The following is a 17,462-nucleotide window of genomic DNA, read 5'->3' on the forward strand; positions in this document are numbered from 1 at the left end:
GCCTGGGCCTCGGTGGCCTCTCCACAAATCCAGGCCTGGGATTATGAAGATTGGTATTCAGTGGAATTTATCAGGGGCCTTATTCCTCTTCAGTGATATCTTCTTTCTCCTCAGTGGCTTCAGCTTCTCTGATGGCTCCTGAGGTGGCATCTCCTCACTTCTGTCTCCATGTGGCAGGCCACACCCCCCTTATTAGGTTGCTCCCCACCCGTACTGACATCATATGTATGCATCGGGCAGAACCATCTGGATTAGCCACTGACTACAAATGAATTTCAAGATGGCAAAAGTTAAGGAGGACAGGGCCTGTACTGGTTTAGGTAAAAGGGGCCCAACGGCATGCCCACCCCCTTACAACTGGAACTCCCGGGATGATTGCAATATTGCATCTTTGTAGAATAAAATATTTTGGAACCCCTCACTTTAGTACAAATGCCTGTCCATAATCTCCTCCCTTAACCAAAGGTTTTAATATGAACTCGGTCCTCCATATATTGCTGTAACATCTTCTGTTCTTCTGGGAAGGCTTTGGTAGGATGTTTCCATTCATCTACAAGAGTATTAGTGACGTTGGGCACTGGTGTTGAGGTTCATGCATTACAATTCAGCCAACAGGTGTTCAGATTGACTCAGGTCAGGGCTCTGTGCAAGCCAGTGATGTGTTTCCGCTCCCATCTCAGTAAACTAACTCTGTATAGCTTTTTTATGCGTGGGGGCAGTACTGTGCTGAAACAGAAAAAAACCTTCCTTATATTGTTTCCGCAAAGTAGGAAGCTTTAAAGGGGAACTAAGGATTAATCAAGAAATAGACTAGAAATGCTACAAAATATGTTTAAGGATACTGTACCAACCCAGGGCAACCACAGACGTTCAGCACAGAGCTGATAACGATGCTCATTATCCTGCACATTCCCTAAATTTCAGAAAAGATCAATGGCCCCTTTTACAATGCAGAATGCAACAAAGAAAGAGCATAAAAATCACTGGCACATACGCAGCTTCTGAAGAAATGGTGAGATGCCACCAAATGCGTTAAGCGTGGGTTCCATCTGTTTTTATGATTGTTTTTAAAAGGTAAATAAAAGTTGTTAAAGGGACATTTACCATTGACTTCTACATGATTTTGACTGGTATTAGCTGGAGTATTTTCGGAATTTGGAATTGTCAACGTTTTGACGCATAATAAATCTCGAAAGTCTGTGACTCATTTTGGTGACAAAAAGCCACACCCCAACAAAGTTTCACTTTAGTAAATCGGCTCCATAGGTGTCCCCCAACCCGTCCCCCATCTACTCTAGTGATGTGCGGGCTGACCCGGCACCCGCAGGTTTACCCGCACGCTTCTTCGTGGGTCAAATGCCGGCTTTCGTCTTCCAAGTTCGTCTTTTATAGATGCTGCGCCTTGTCGCCCCGTCAAATGCCGGCTTCTGACTTCCAGGTTCGTCATTTATAGACGCTGCGCCTTCTCGCCCTACCCCGTCAAATGCCGGCTTCCATCTTCCAGGTTCGTCTTTTATAGACCATGCACCTTCTCGCCCCTTTTGTGACATCATCAGTGGGGCGGTCCGCACGGGTGTATAAAAGCAATCCGTAGGGGGGAAGCGGGCAGGTGCGGGCTAAGGGAAGGGCGGGTTAGGGTCGGTTGTGGGTCGTGAAATCCCGACCTGCACATCACTAATCTACTTCTAATTTAGGGAGCATCAGGAGGCACAGCCTGCATAACACTGCTGTCTGAACTGAGAACTAGATTTTTGATCCAGAGCTCAGTGCAGAGACCAGCAACCTGGGGGCACAAGTGATCTGTAAGTGGGTGCTCCTGCACTTGCACCCCATGGGAAGTAAATTACCCCTCCTCACAGCCTTGTGCTTATAGGCACCCTGCGCACCCTTGGCCCTAGGAACAGAAAACGACAAGGTTTTGTTGTAAGCTTCACATAGAATATATTCAGAACTACAATCATGTAATTGTCCAGATGTTCCAGGAAATGGAAAGGTAAATAGAACTTTCCATTCTCTAATGTTTAGCCTTGTTGTTCAAAGTGGCGCTTACATCTTATAATAATAGCAGCATTGACATCCCTTATTCATCTGCCCTTCTAGACTGAGCAGGGGTTAATGTCTGCTTTTCTGTTGGGCTTTCTGATACAGCGTGAAGAAATCAAAGTTTCAGGCTGTGAAACGAAACTACTCAGAAAAGAAGAACAGAAAATTGAATTGGGAAGGAGGGGTTTTACTCACAAATTGGGAAAACAGGTTTCAGTTTCGTTTCTAGACACAGTAAATAAAAGAGCAGGAGGCTGACTCAGGGCAGCAGAGATGCAGAGACACAGAGCGTAGCAGGACTTGGTAAGATCTCTCTCTTTTCTACATCTGCTCCATTACACTGATAATGATGTCTGCCCACTGTGTGTATTGGCAAAGGGAACAGGGCGTAATTGTGTTCTATATTTTCTTTACTGAACCATATATCTGGTAAATGAATTTCTACAGAACTCAGCTATTTATCATTTAGTAAGTGAAGCTTGCACTAAGCTAAGGGTTAGTACAGAATAATAGAATGTGCATATTCATTGTGGCTGATTCCTTTTAATAAGTAGTCTCACAGCAGCAATCGGGCAGTTCAGTTGTTTAAAAATCTTCATATTAGTAAAAAAATAATTAGCAATCCCCACAACACATAGACTGTCTACTGACTTCTCCCCTGTCCCTCATAATGAGATCTCATTGGCACAGACTGGAAGTGGAAGTCTCACTTGCCAAAGAGAAGTGTAGTGACCTCTCCCTCTTACCAAGAGACACTGCCCCACATACTGTACACATACGTTTCTCTCACCACAGAGACTATGAAGTGAGTTTACCCCTACACCAGAGACTGCATAGTGAGTTTATCCCTGTCACATACACTGCATAGAGAGACTGCCAAAAAAGACTGCTTGTGAGCTCTCCCCTACACCAGAGATTACATAATGCGTTAATCCCTGTTCCATAGACTGCATAGTGAGCTCTCTTCTGCCACAGAGACTGCATAATGAACTTCCCCTGCCACAGAGACTGCATAGTGAGCTCTCCCCTATACTAGATACTGCATAGTGAGCTCTCCCTTGCCACAGAGACCACAGTGAGCTCTCCTCTGCCACAGAGACTGCACAGTGAGCTCTCCTCTGCCACAGAGACTGCATAATGAACTTCCGCTGCCACAGAGACTGCATAGTGAGCTCTCCCCTATACTAGATACTGCATAGTGAGCTCTCCCTTGCCACAGAGACTGCACAGTGAGCTCTCCTCTGCCACAGAGGCTGCACAGCGAGCTCTCCTCTGCCACAGAGGCTGCATAGTGAACTTTCCCCTGCCACAGAGACTGCATAGTGAGCTCTCCCCTACACCAGAGACTGCACAGTGAGCTCTCTCCTGCCACAAAGACTGCATAGTGAACGCTCCCCTGCCACAGAGGCTGCATAGTGAGCTCCCCCTGCCACAGAGACTGCATAGTGAGCTCTCCCCTACACCAGAGACTGCACAGTGAGCTCTCCCCTGCCACAAAGACTGCATAGTGAATTCTCCCCTACACCAGAGACTACATTGTGAGGTTATGCCTATTCTGCTCCAGAGACTGCATAGTGATCTTTCCCCTTTCACACAGTCTGCTTAATTAGTTAAAAGAGACTATATAACGAGCTACCTACTCCAGAGAATGTATAGTTACAACCCCACTACCCCTGAGACTGCATAGTGATTTCTCCCCTGCCCCTTAGCCTTCATAGTAGACTTTACCCTTTCACATATCACATAGACTGCTTATTTAGCTCTCAGCAAGAAAAGTGAGTTACCTTCTCCAGAGACTGCATAGTGACAATTCCCCTGCCCCAGAGACTGCATAGTTACAATAGCCTCTGTGTCTGAGACCAGGTCCGGACTGAGAATTAAAATAAGCCCTGGCATTTCAGGTACACAGAGGCCCAAACAGCCCCCACCAGCCCACTAAATACTGACTGTCTATGACGCCTTATATCAGCCCCTCTGGCATTTGCCAGAACCCACAGATTTCCAGTCCGGGCCTGCCTGAGACTGCCGAGTGAGCTCTCTGCTCCAGCAAAAATGAGTCTGTATATTGAGCTCTATCCTTCCACTGCACAGTGAACTCTCCCTGCCACAGTCACTGCAAGCGTGTTCCTCATTCCCGTACAAACTAAGCTACCCCTTGCCATAAAGATTTACCTCCCAAAGGTGCCACAGGGTGAGCCCGTGCCTGCTACAGAAGCACTGGCTTGTTTCTCTTGGAACCGCATTGGCCTTTGTTTTGGTGTAAGCTTTGCTTGAGTTTTGTATAACCTTTGAGAATTAATAAGCAGTATGACAGCTGCCATTATTATTATCCATGTTGCCTCTAATCATGTGGCACTTCTCACTGGTAATGCATCCGCCCCCCCCAAATCTAATGCTACTTCTGATTAATTATGCATGGTGTTCCCTCCTTTGTCATCCTGTGATTTTAATCTGATAAATAGAAACTCAGTAGTGTTTATTTAAAAACACATTGTGCTGTTACATTAGTTGAATATTTAGAAGGAGGGGAAAGTGTTAAAAGAAGAGGAGGCAATTGCCCCCTGCTGGGGCTGTCTGTGTGATTGTATAGGTGTCCATGGTACTGAATTTAATGTAGATTGGCTGTAGCTGTTTTCAGGCATTTTTAACCTGTGAGTCAGGCCCCAAAAAATGGGTCCCCATGCTGCCCCATGACCCCGTGAAATATTGCGAAATGCATTTGTACAATAAAACTGAACTATTAAAACAAAATGCATATCTGATGCTAAAGCAATTGCTGAATTTACAACTTACAAGAATATAGCAGCTACAGACTCTACCCATTATTTTATACAATTTTATACAATTTAAAGGTGAGCCTGGGGATACCTGGGAATCTAGAAGGGACCTCCATCAACAATGAGATGTATGTTATTGCCAAAGATGTATTAAGTTAAGTTTTAGTATGTTATATAATGGCCAGTTTTAAGCAATCTTTCAATTATTTATAGTTTTTTAATTATTTGCCATCCTTCTGACACTTTCTATCTTTCAAATTAAAAAATCTAAAAACAAATGTTCTATAAAGCTACATATTTATTGTTGCTGCTTTTGATATTATACTTAAAGTCAAAGGTGAACAACCCCTTTAAATTACAGACAGGTTGGGAGTCATCCAATTTTTAACCAAGTAACATGTTTGCATTCAGATTATCTTTTCTGTGATCTCTACTGCATGTGGCTTTGCTTCTGAACTTCTTTTTATAAAGCAGTGTTTGTTTAAGGTGTGACACGATTATTTTTATTTAAAGAATGCACCCATGTGCAAAAATGTACTCAGCTTGCATTTGATAGGGTCTGGCCAGTCTAGAACTGGGAATATCCCATGTATTGGTTGCTGTGCAGCCAGGTTGAGCATGGTCCATGCCCTTGCCTTCCTTGGTTCACACTTGTTAGTTACCTGATCCAGCTGCAGGTCATTTTCCAATTAAAGGGCTTTTTTTTCATGCCCATTCCATGTCTCTGGGCTGGATGATTAATATTTTTGTAGTGATCAAGCCAACACTATTCTGCCTGAGTATTCTATGCTGCTCTTATTGAGTGTATTCCCACCCTGTCCCATTATTGTCACTGTCGATTTTGTGGTATGACCCTTGGCCTATCTCATAGACTTTTTCCCCCCCTTGCTATTTGCCCCAATGTAATGCCTGTATATGGACTTCTGAATTTTTGGCTTACCTTTGTTAATGTTTACTTATTGAGTAGAATAAAGGAGCAGGCACTTCCAGACAGACTTGTCAAATAAAAAGTATTTTATTGCTGTGCACTAGGATACAGCCTTATGCGTTTCGTAGCATTCAGATACTTAATCATAGGCTATAATTAAGTATCTGAATGATACAAAACGCGTAAGGCTGTATCCTAGTGCACTGCAATTTTTTATTTGACATGTCTGTCTGGAAGGTTGGTCTTTGGAAATGCCTGCTCCTTTTTTCTACTCAGTTATCCGATCCCTCAGCTGAAGGTTCAGGGCGTTGTACCTGGACCTCTTCTCCAAATTGGTGAATCTTTGCTTTGATACCTAAGAACTTCATTGTATTTTATTACCTACCAGTGTCCATTATTCAATTTTAATGTGTTTTTTTTTTTAATTGTTTTTATTGTTTTCAACAAACATGTCAAATACAGAAATAAAAAGAAAAGAAAACAAAAGTACATATCAAGCATTTGTGGATAACATCCAATTTTAATGTTTACTTATTGCTCATTAAAAGCTTTTCTTTCACTGCAGTTAATTCCTGTTTTGTGTAAAGCATTGCTTTCCTCTGGTTACCTAGCACCCAACATCCAGTACTAGAGCTGTGATTAATCCTGATAGCAATCCTGGCAGTGTTTCAATAGAAACACATTCAAATGGTTGTGCATACTACCTCTATAACATAACTTACTGGGGAGTGCAGCTTGTGGTGCAGTTTAGTTCATTATTAGGGTGACTGCTTATTTGTGCCCTGGTTACCCCTGGAACTAAAGCAGGATGACTGTTACCCCAGTGTTTCTATATATCTGTAACCTTGTTATGAACTAAGGGGGCCCAGCATGAAGGCCAGTTAGGGGAGATTTGGGGTGACTGCTTATTTGTGCCCTGGGTACCCCTGGAACTTTAACAGGATGACTGTTACCCCAGTGTTTTTCACATGCAAAAATACTGGATCATGTAGAAACCCCCCCAGCTCTGTCACAGGATTTCCTATGGATGGGGGGATTTAAAAAAAAAACAAAATGTAAAAAATAGGCACCCCAAGGGCCACCCCATAAACCATGCCGTCCTAGGCACAGGCCTTCGGGGGGCCTTAATATAAATGCGCCCCTGCCTGTAGCAGCCAAGGTGCAGATGGCACTGGTCCATTGTCTGACCAATGGTCCGTTGCTTTAAGCAAGTAGGAATTGCCGGCGTCTTTCATAATGCACTCAGTTATCCAAAAGACAAATATCTAGTGCAGAAATAAAGACAGGAATAACATTATGCCAAATACAGGTATGGAATCCGTTATCCAGAAACCCATTATCCAGAAATCTCTGAATTACAGAAAGGCTGTCTCCCATAGACTCCATGTTATCCAAATAATCCAAATCTTTAAAAATGATTTCCTTTTTCTGTGTAATAATAAAGCAGTAGCTTGTACTTGACCTAACTAAGATCAAATGAATCCTTATTGGAAAGAAAACCAGCCTATTGGGTTTAATTCATGTTTACATGATTTTCTGTGAAGATCCAAATTATGGAAAGATCTGTTAAACCAGGAAAACCCTAGGTCCCAAGCATTCTGGATAACAGGTCCCATACCTGCATGTATACCCAAAGGTTCCCTTTTCAATTTTTCACTAGATAAGCATTATCCAACATCAGCCAATGATGCCCAACCTCTGAGGTGCATGCAAGGAGCTGGAGATGGCAATGTCTGGAAGGGTCCAAACTTAGGTTTCCAAATATCTATGGGATACTATATACCCTAGATGTAAACTGAAAATTATATAGTGAATAAAGTACCGCCTTTTGTAAAAAGTAAGGATATTAGAAGTCACAGAGGAGTTTCATGACCCTATAAAAGCACAGGGGCGAAGGCCTCACTAATCATTGGTTATAACTGATGACTTTATTAAGCACCATTTATAAGGAAATAATTTACAGGATATTCATAGCTCATTGAGTATTATATATATTTATATAAACATGTTAAAATTTGTTTAAGCATTACTTTTAATAATTTATCAGCAAGGTATTTTGATTTGTATGTAAAAACAGTATATTTATTGGTCATCTTGCAGTGTCAGTGAAGAGCTGGAATTGAATTTCTGGCAAACATGGGTAAGTCTTATTTATCTACTTTTTTACTGCTCAGTGAATCTGTAGCTTTTGCAATAAATATGGCTGATTTTGCTGTTATTTTGCTCTTAAAGGAGAAGGAAAGTCATATCCCACTTGTGGTGCCAAATGTTAGGCACCCACAAGTGGATGTATTTACTGAAACCTATCCTATCAGCAGAAAACTGCACCGGCCCAGGGTTATTCCAGTGCGCACCATGGAGTGATCCTCTTCCGGCTTCTTCTTGCTTCTCGCAGCTGCAAATGTGCATTAGAGCGAAAAGCCGAACTTTAACGAAAAAGCTGGCTATTTCATTCTACTGCACATGTGCCTGTCCTGGGAAATCTGAAGAATGAAGAAGCCGGAAGAGGACCTCTCTGTGATACTAGCTGGAATAACCCCGGGCCGGTGCTCCTATCAGCAGAAAACTGCACCGCCTCGGGCATATTCTAGCTAGTACCAAGGGGTTTCAGGTAAGTAAATACAATCACTTGGGGGTGCCTAACATTAAATCTACTTACAATAGGTGAAATGTGAATTGTTCTTTTAATGGTTAGTGTGTAATTGGGTTGGTCCTGTGTGTAGATGAACCGCACCTCTCACCCTTTCCACGATGCTTCCTGCCCTGGTGGTGCAGATCTCTCTAGACGGTCGGCACTCGTCAGTACAATGTAGAAGATTTAAGAGAATAGCACAACACCAAGGGGCAAATTCACTAAGATTCGAAGTTGCGCCAGGCGCAACTTCGCCGCGCTTCGCCAGGTGTAGTTTCGCCAGCGCTCCGCAAATTCACTAAAATCCGAAGTTGCGCACAGGGGTAGCGTAAGGTTGCGAAGTTGCGATAGCGTTGATTCGCTAAGTGAAGCGAAGTTACGCTAGCGAAGGTTAATTTGCATACGGCGCCAAATTCAAATTTCAATGGAGGAATACGTAGAATCACTACAAATGCCTGGGAAACCTTCAAAACATTTTTTTTTTCCCTACACATGTGTCCACTGTATAGTTAAGTTGCCATGAGTTAGGAAATGTAGGGGGGAAGGAGGGGAGCCACAAAAAAATTCTCGATCTTTTTCAGCCTATCACCCATAATATAGAAAAGACGCCAGCGTTTTTTGGGACTTAGAAAAAATGTGAACTTTTTTGGAAGCAATCCCTATCTACTCTATTGCGCTTCGCCTGGTCTGAGGTGGCGAAGGAAGTCTAGCGTAAAAGGTAGCGTTCAGTACACTGCGCGCGTTGAATTTGCGTAGTTACGTCCGTAGCGAAAATTCGCCGGGCGTAAGGGTGCGAAGTAACACTAGCGAATCTACGCCAGCGTTTGTTAGTGAATTTGCGAAGTAACGAAAATGCCCAACGCTAGCGAATTGACGCTAGCGTTCAGCGCTTCGGCGCTTAGTGAATTTGCCCCCATGTATGTTGCAGGTGGGGAGCTTACCTCTTTTATTTAAAGTGACCACCTGTGCATCAACGTTTCGGGGGGGATTAACACTCCCTTCGTCAGGAGTTGGTCACCAGAGGGAGCTAGAGAGTAATAGTAGTTTCATAAGAGTGAGGGAAAGTCCCAAGGGGGTGGAGACAGGTAAGTTATAAAAGGGGGAGGCCCCTGGGAAGAGCAGAGACCCAGCATGGGAAGGATAGCAAGCCCTGAATCAGTAGAGTCATCTTCCAGGAGGAGGTACTGAGTTTAGATAATGTGAGGCCTAAGGGTAGTAAGAGGACACTCTAGGAGTAGGGTTGCCACCTGTGCTGAGATCTCACCATAAATAAAAGAAAAAAACTTGGAGTTTTGGCAGAAGCATTTAAGTGAGTGTGCCTTTGTTCATATTTTTGTGTGTATTTTGCCACCTGGACGGTATTTTACCGGCCCAGCCAGTAAAAATGATGGTTGATCCCAATGTTATTAATAGGGAAAATAGATATATATATATATATATATATAGGAAGACCGGTATTTTTTTCCAGAAAAGGTGGCAACCCTATCTAGGATAGGGTTGCCACCCGGTCAGTATTTTACCAGTCTACCGAATATTACCGAAAATCAATTTAAATTTTTTAATTATTAAGTTAAAATGCAGTCTATGGGAGATGGCCTTCCCATAATTTGAAGATTTCTGGATAACAGATTGCCAGATAACAGATCCCATACCTGTACCAGCCATGTGAACTATTTAGGGGTTTTTCCTTCAAAGTGACCTGAATTAACCAAAATACAGACCATAAACCATAAAGTTACACAATATTAAGACAATTAATAGCACAGTACTCTAACACTGGCATAACCCATTTTTTGGTTAACTTTTAACCCCTAGTAGACTTGCTTAGTTCACATACAAACATGGTTGAAGTGCAGATGGATAACCATTGCTGTGTTTCATTTCATATCACATAAGTTAGGCTTAGGTGTATTTTTTGCTCCTGAACAGCCGCCACTGAAAATCTAACTGACATTAGAAAGATGCCTTGGGAAGTGCATAAATCGGTTTGTTAGGGGACCTGTTTTATTCAATGATAAACGCTTCAATTCCATGTTCATGTATTCTATATATTATCCACCCACTTTATTTTGCAATCATGTTGTTGCAGACTTTTTTCAAAGGGCACCCCCTTTCTTGATCCAGTTGCAGAATATTTTGCGGAAGTATCCAGATGGTGGACAGATCTTAAAAGTAAGTGAAGCCTTGTATTTTTGTTTTCCTTGGTTGATTGCTAGGTTCTGTTTTTGCTATTGAACTCATAAGATATTGGACCAGTTTCAATTGGAAGAGAAAGCCTTATCTTCTTATTCAATTCTATATATTCCCATAAAGCCAGATACAATTCCATCAGCGTGAGAAGGGGGGGTTAGGGCCCACTGGGGCTGCCAAATTAAGGGCCTCCACCCTGACCACAAACCACCTCTGCCTCTTTACACCCCTGCCCCCACCAGCGCATACCTGCTCTTTTTTGTTATTGATCGGGGAGGGGGAGGTCCGAGAGTGCAGCGGCCATGGGGAGTAGGTTTTTTCCCGATGTTCCACCTGCCCAGCCCGACCCTGAATTCCACTGTTTATCACATAAAATTTAAGTTTATGAGAAAAACTGGAAGTGAATTAAGAGAAACATTTTTTCTCTCCTCCAATTGGATCTCACCCATAGGTTTTCATGTGATCAACTATAAAATAACATTTTCTAATTGCTTTGAATCTGCCCATTTTGTGATAAAAGATTGTAAAAAAAATTAACTATGTTCAAATTTGCCCTTCATTATTTAAAGTGTCACTTTCAGGACAATTTCACAGGAGTAATGGAGGATGATTTGAGGCAATTTTTTTGTTTTTGTTTTAAAAGCTGTAATTATCAAAACTCTCCAATTTGACTTCTGCTAGAGTCCCTGCATCAGGTCGGGTACCCGCGTGATACCTGCGGAATACCCGCAGAGATTTTTGGTTTTGGGAAAAAAGTCCCTGATTCCTTGCCCGTGCGGCCAGGCCACGGGTAACCCGGCTGGGCACCCAACAAAGGTGCGGGCTTGATCCCTCCCACCCTCGTGGTTCTTCCAGTTTTTACATATATTTGGGAACATTCGGCACTGGAGTAATGTCACTTCCGGTCAAATGTCCAAAGGTTAGTTGGGAACATGCAGGTCAAATTGCAGGTAGCCGTCAGGTATGGGTTTTAAAAATGGACCCACACAGGACTCTAACTCCTGCCATTCTCCTAACACAGCAAAACTCAAACAGTGGTCAGTTTTAACACAATGGCTTTGTTAATGGGGGGGGGGGGGCAGGACAGTGGAGAGATTACCTCTCTGTTTCCTAGAACTATTCAACATACTTTTTTGACTTTGGTGTCTTTTCCTTGTTCCTGGCCTAGATAGAACTTACCTTTACAATGCTAATACTGATACTTTGCACTATTGCAACTTTGTTTTCCTAGGAGCTGATACAGAATGCAGATGATGCCAAAGCCAGAGAAGTGGTCTTTGTTTATGATGAAAGACAATATGGCACTGAAACCATTTACTCAAATGAGCTCTCTGGTATCCAAGGTAATGTTCTATAGAACTTTAGTACAATGTAATTTCTCCTACCGCACACCTGTAGTTCACCAATCCTGCAACTGGTGGTGTGTTTCTTCCGTTGACCCGGCCGGGTCCCTTAGCAACGAATGTGTATAGAAAACAGATCCGCACACTGGTTAATGCAGTCGGGGAGTATCCCCTTTTATTCAGCAACCAAACATTCAACGTTTTGGGGGGGGGAACACCCACCCTCCATCAGGATACAATTATTAGTGCAGTAACCTACTGGTTACTGCACTAATAATTGTATCCTGTTGAAGGGTGGGTGTTCCCCCCGGGTGGGTGTTCCCCCCCCACGAAACGTTGAGTGTCCCCCCCCCGAAACTTTGAATTCCCCCCCCCCGAAACGTTGAATGTTTGTTGGCTGAATAAAAGGGGATACTCCCCGATTGCATTAACCAGTGTGTGTGCAGATCCGTTTTCTATACACATTCTATAGAACTTTAGCACAGGAATGTCCAACCTGATGTTATTTCCATTCCAGCATCCTGGATACCCATAGATACCCAATGCCAGATTGCAGACAAGGATAATTCTATAAAATTCTTAGAAAGTCAGGCAAACCACCCCATGAGAAGGGATTAAGAAGCTTAGGTGTGGCAGTGATATACTATCTAAAACAAAAACAATCAAAATATTCCAGTCCAAGCTTAAAATTCTGCATCACAGAGTCTATAATGTTCATGGTCACACAGCAACTTGTTTCTTTCGCTTTGCAACTTGCGCCATGTTTTGCATACTTGTGTGCAAATCTGCAGTTCTAGAATGGTGTGTAACTTACTCTGCATGCAGCACAGCCTGCATTAACCACCCCTGCATACAATGGAGAAGGCACATGGGTGCAACATGGAAAGCCCCCAACTTGTGCATCATTCAAATGGAAAGGGAACACAGGGGGGTTCACACTTGTGCACCCCACAATACTTGTTTTAGCAGTGTCTGCTAAAGTTTCTAGTCCTAATAAACTTGGTCTTGGAGATCTTATCTCTCCCTTTGTGATAATTATTTGGTAGAATGTATACTGGGTAATGCTATATTCTCTAATACATTCCTCTATAGAAGTGGTTTTCAAAGTTTTTGACTTAAAAGCCTTGCGTTCGGCTCCAGCTTTTAATCACGGTGCTTTTTTGCAACCATAATGTTTAATATACAGGTAGGTGCTTATTAGGATCGCTTAGGGCAGTACATTCAGCAACTATATGTTGAGTTTAATTTTTCCTACAGGTCCCGCTCTGCTGGTATATAATAATGAGATGTTCACCGACAGGGACTGGGATGGAATACAAAAGCCAGGAAACAGCATCAAGCGTAAAGATCCGGATACAGTTGGGAGATTTGGTCTAGGGTTCAACTCTGTCTATCATATTACAGGTAATTTAATATTTGATATGAAAATATGTGGATATTTTCCTTTAGAACTCTTATTATTTCAAATATTTTTCATATGCAAAGGTGCAAAAATACACTAAACTGTATGCTGTCATCTACCCATCTTTACCACACAGACTATCCTTGTATCTTCAGTGGAAAATATATCGGAATCCTGGACCCACAAGAAGATGTTTTCCGTAGAGGAGGACTTCTGTGGAGCCTTGAAGGAAGCAGAAAATGGTTAGATGAACTGGCAGACCAATTTCATCCATTTCAGAAAGGTTTTGAAGCCGTCGGCTGTGGATCTTGGAATGAAGTCCTTAGCAATGGCTGTTTCAAAGGCACCTTATTTCGTTTCCCACTTAGAGTGAAACCCTCTGAAATCTCTGAGAATATTTACAGCTCAGAGAAGGTACAGGAACTCTTCGATTCCTTCATTAAAGATGCCAACATCAGCTTGCTTTTCCTCCGCCATGTAAACACTGTGTCACTAAAGAAAATCGGCAGTGACGGTAAGGTGTGCAATCTGCTAACAGTTAGGGTTTCTGCAAAAAGAATAGCAGAAATACATTTAGAAGACATAGCCGCAAAGACATATTACAAGGTGACGTCTCTAAAGGCTTTTGAGAAAGACAAAGAAGAATGCAAATGGCTGGTGACAGCCAGCTCGGTCCATGGAGATCTCTTTGCAGACCTTATTGAACTAGGTAATAAGTTGTGTAACAAACCTGCTCTTGACTTGGCGTATCCATTAAGCCAGACGGGCATTGACCTGTTTGCTGGTCGGCTGAATTGTATTCTGCCCCTCCCTGACAAGGAGGAAAACAGAACAGGTCTTCCTGTTATCATCAATGGATGCTTTGATCTCACGGATGACCGCAGAAGCATGAAATGGCTTGAAGTTGACCAGCAGCACGATGAAGCAGCCAAATGGAACCATATTTTGGTGGAAAGGTTGCTCCCCTTAGTTTATACATGTGCTGTTAAGGATGCTATATCATTGGTAAATCTCTCAAAGATTACAACAGAAGTAGCATATGCCATTTGGCCAGACCCAGCCAAGACTGAACATAAAGGAAGATGGTTTACCCTAACCAAACAGATGGCAAGTTGTCTCATGAGGGAAAAAGTACTGCAGACTGCTGGCCAAAGCAACTGGATATCAGCACCTGAAGCTGTATTTCTATTTTGTAATGATAAAGAACTCCGTAACTGTTTAGAGGTACTTCTCTTACTGCAGAATCAGCCCCTTGTCAACGTTCCAGTGCATGTGCATAAAACACTCACCTTAGCCGAGAGCAGCTCCAAAACGCTAAACAATGTTTCTCCAACTTCTATACGGAAGCTCTTGCGGAATGGAAACTGGAAAACCTTTCCATATAAAAAAAACCTACTTCTTCTCCAATACATTATCAGCGATGGAGATTATAACGACCTACTGAACATCCAGTTGCTGCCATTATCCGATGGGACATTCATTAGCTTTCAGAACACAGACTGCAATGGCATGGCATACATTGATAGTACAGAATTTCCCAGGTGAGGCTGTGAATGGCAAAAGGTTTCGCAACCTGACAACCAATTAGCCTATTTGAAAGATGTGTGTGTGACAGCACAGATTCGGGTGTATTAGGATCATTTCAGTAAAATGATGTACACCTGGCAAAAACCTACATTTGAAAGTGTATGTGTACAGGCATTTGAATGACAGGATAGACCTAGTGATTAATAGGTTCATGTACATGATAATAGATGGAATAATCTACCCCTGCTGTTAAACTTATATAAATACTAGAATCCTTCAGTAATACCATGACTGTATATAGGTAGGAGGCCACAGGCCAAGAGCTTTATTTTATGGAAGTCTTAATCTGAGCCTTAGGGACTTTTAATATGTTTGAGGGCATCCAGTGAAAATGCTCAGCTAATTTGTCCTTAGGAGTGGAAGTTTGTACTGGTACCATTGCAATTACTAAATGAGCGTAACTGTGTGTGTGTGTGCAGCGAACGTTACACATGCTGCACTTTATTTTCTACAACAATTGCCACACATGCCGTTTAACTGCCATTTCTCTCTCTAGGATTTTATTACCGGGATTCTCACTGAGATTTCTACCCAACGATATTCCCGAGGATCTGCTTGTACAGCTCAGAATCATCGGCCAGCATAGTAAGTAATTCTGTATTGCTGTTGACTACAAGCATTCAAATGATGTCTGACATTTTGCAGGTCGCTTTTTCAGGCATATGAAATGTACCCAAATAAATTACTTTTGTCTCAGATCCCTATTATAACCAATTGAAATTGCAGTGTTTCAAATAGAAGGTATCTTTTAATTGTAATGGAATTCAGCACTCATTGGTGTGCCAGCAACAGTAACAGCAGTGAAGCCCTCCATGCAGAGGCTGTTTTTCGTCTGTACAATACACTGCTCCTATATAAATAGCTGTCTTATATAATCCATAGTTACAAAGCAGCTAGAGGGTAATACAATATTTGTCATACATCTATTGTTACAGAACCACTAGAGGGTAATGCAATAAAGTCATAAATCTATTGAACCATAGTGACTAAGCAGACCTATCATCTGTTTGAAGTAGTGGCATAACTGTAGAGGAAGCAGACCACGCTGTCACAGGGGGGAACGGGTAACAGGGGGGCCCAGACTGTGTCTGCTTTCTCTATAGCTAATAAAAAACCCTCCTCCCCAGCCACTCTCCTACCTCCAGCGAGGAAGGGGGAAGTGGATCGGGCCGGAATGGCAGAGACGGGGCATGGAGTTGGCTGGGCTGAGGCGGGATGGGAAGTGGGTGGGAGGATGGGGATCGAATGTGCTGAGCCCCTCTGTCGATTTTTTTTTGCAGGGGGGCCTGGCGCACTTTAATTATGCCACTGCAACCAATTGATTGTTTAACTGGACATAGTAGACATCAAAAAGGCCTCAAACTTTCCTGTTTTGCTGCTTCTTACATTTGGAATGCCATCCCTGAATTCCTCCAGAGAAAATCCTCCCTCAGCCTCTTCAGAAATTAAACTAAAAGACTATGGGGTATCTTTATAAAACATTGAAGTTAGAGATCCCACAGTCCTCTGGAGTTAAATTCCGCCACTCTCAATTCATTTCTTTGGGATTTTTAAAAGAGTTTTTATCAATGGGTGAAAGTGGAAGTTCATCCTTTGATAAATACGCCTTTCAAAATCCCATAGAAATTAAATTTAGAATTTAAATTTCACTCTAGAGGACTGTGGGATCTCTAACTAAACTCTTTGATAAATATACCCCAAAGTCTTGGAGCACTCACATAATACCTGAACTGGGAACTTATACGGCAGTGTCACCCACTGTAACCTATTTGTGTCTATAAGTTAACCTTCCATTTAGATTATAAGCTCTACGGGGCAGGGACCTCCATCCTCATGTCTCTTAGACACTAATGGGGGAATGTAATAAAAGTCACAAGAGAAAAACAATTTGCACCAATAAGAATAAAAATCTGCATTTGGCAATGTAATATTCTTCCTCAAGCTGGAATTGCATTGCGAATTTTAATTGCACAAGAAGTGTTCGAAGATGTCATAATCTTTAGGAGCAAACATAACAACTTTTCAGTAAGAAGTTTTATTCAATTCACTGCGCACTGGCGCAAACCATAAAATTTCCAAACTTTCTTCCACTGTTGGAAGAGGTCCCTAAAAGCTATATTAAATTTGTGCAAAAAGAGAATTTTTTGGCACAAGGCAAAGGCATAACTTTTTGCATTGCAAATACTTTTTCCGTTACCGACTTTTATTACATTCAATCTTAATTTTAACTCTATTTGGTATTTATTTGTCATTATTATTGTAGTGACCCTGTTTTTTCTATCATTTTATTGTTCTGCTGTATAGCGCTGCGTACACAAGTAGCACAATATAAATAAATTGCCAGCGACCACTATCATGTAATAACAGCACAGAGAAGTGTTGTGCCATTGTTGCCCGATGATGTACCTATATTGACATTAGCATTAGATTCCTATTGCTAGAAACAGAGCCTGTTTGGATTTTGGGGACTATATATACCCTCTCGCATTTAGCAGAGCTGTACTTATGAGGGGTGGGTTTGGGGAGGCATAAATGTGTCCAACGTGCCCATCATTCAGAT

The 17,462-nt window shown here is 42.2% G+C and overlaps 1 protein-coding gene across 1 annotated transcript in view; it reads left to right on the plus strand.

Annotated features, from left to right (window-relative positions):
- Positions 1 to 2,299: 2,299 nt before the first annotated feature.
- LOC108696667 (sacsin) overlaps positions 2,300 to 17,462 on the plus strand; it is a 28,047-nt gene continuing 12,884 nt past the window's right edge. Inside the window, exons 1-7 of the mRNA XM_018226227.2 lie at positions 2,300 to 2,346; positions 7,849 to 7,888; positions 10,470 to 10,552; positions 11,802 to 11,913; positions 13,171 to 13,317; positions 13,452 to 14,856; positions 15,399 to 15,487. Of these exons, the coding sequence (XP_018081716.1) occupies positions 7,885 to 7,888; positions 10,470 to 10,552; positions 11,802 to 11,913; positions 13,171 to 13,317; positions 13,452 to 14,856; positions 15,399 to 15,487 (1,840 nt within the window). The 5' untranslated portion in view covers positions 2,300 to 2,346; positions 7,849 to 7,884. The remainder of the gene's footprint in view (positions 2,347 to 7,848; positions 7,889 to 10,469; positions 10,553 to 11,801; positions 11,914 to 13,170; positions 13,318 to 13,451; positions 14,857 to 15,398; positions 15,488 to 17,462) is intronic.

Source organism: Xenopus laevis, chromosome 7L, assembly GCF_017654675.1.
Source record: "Xenopus laevis strain J_2021 chromosome 7L, Xenopus_laevis_v10.1, whole genome shotgun sequence".
Taxonomy (NCBI): Eukaryota; Metazoa; Chordata; class Amphibia; order Anura; family Pipidae; genus Xenopus; species Xenopus laevis.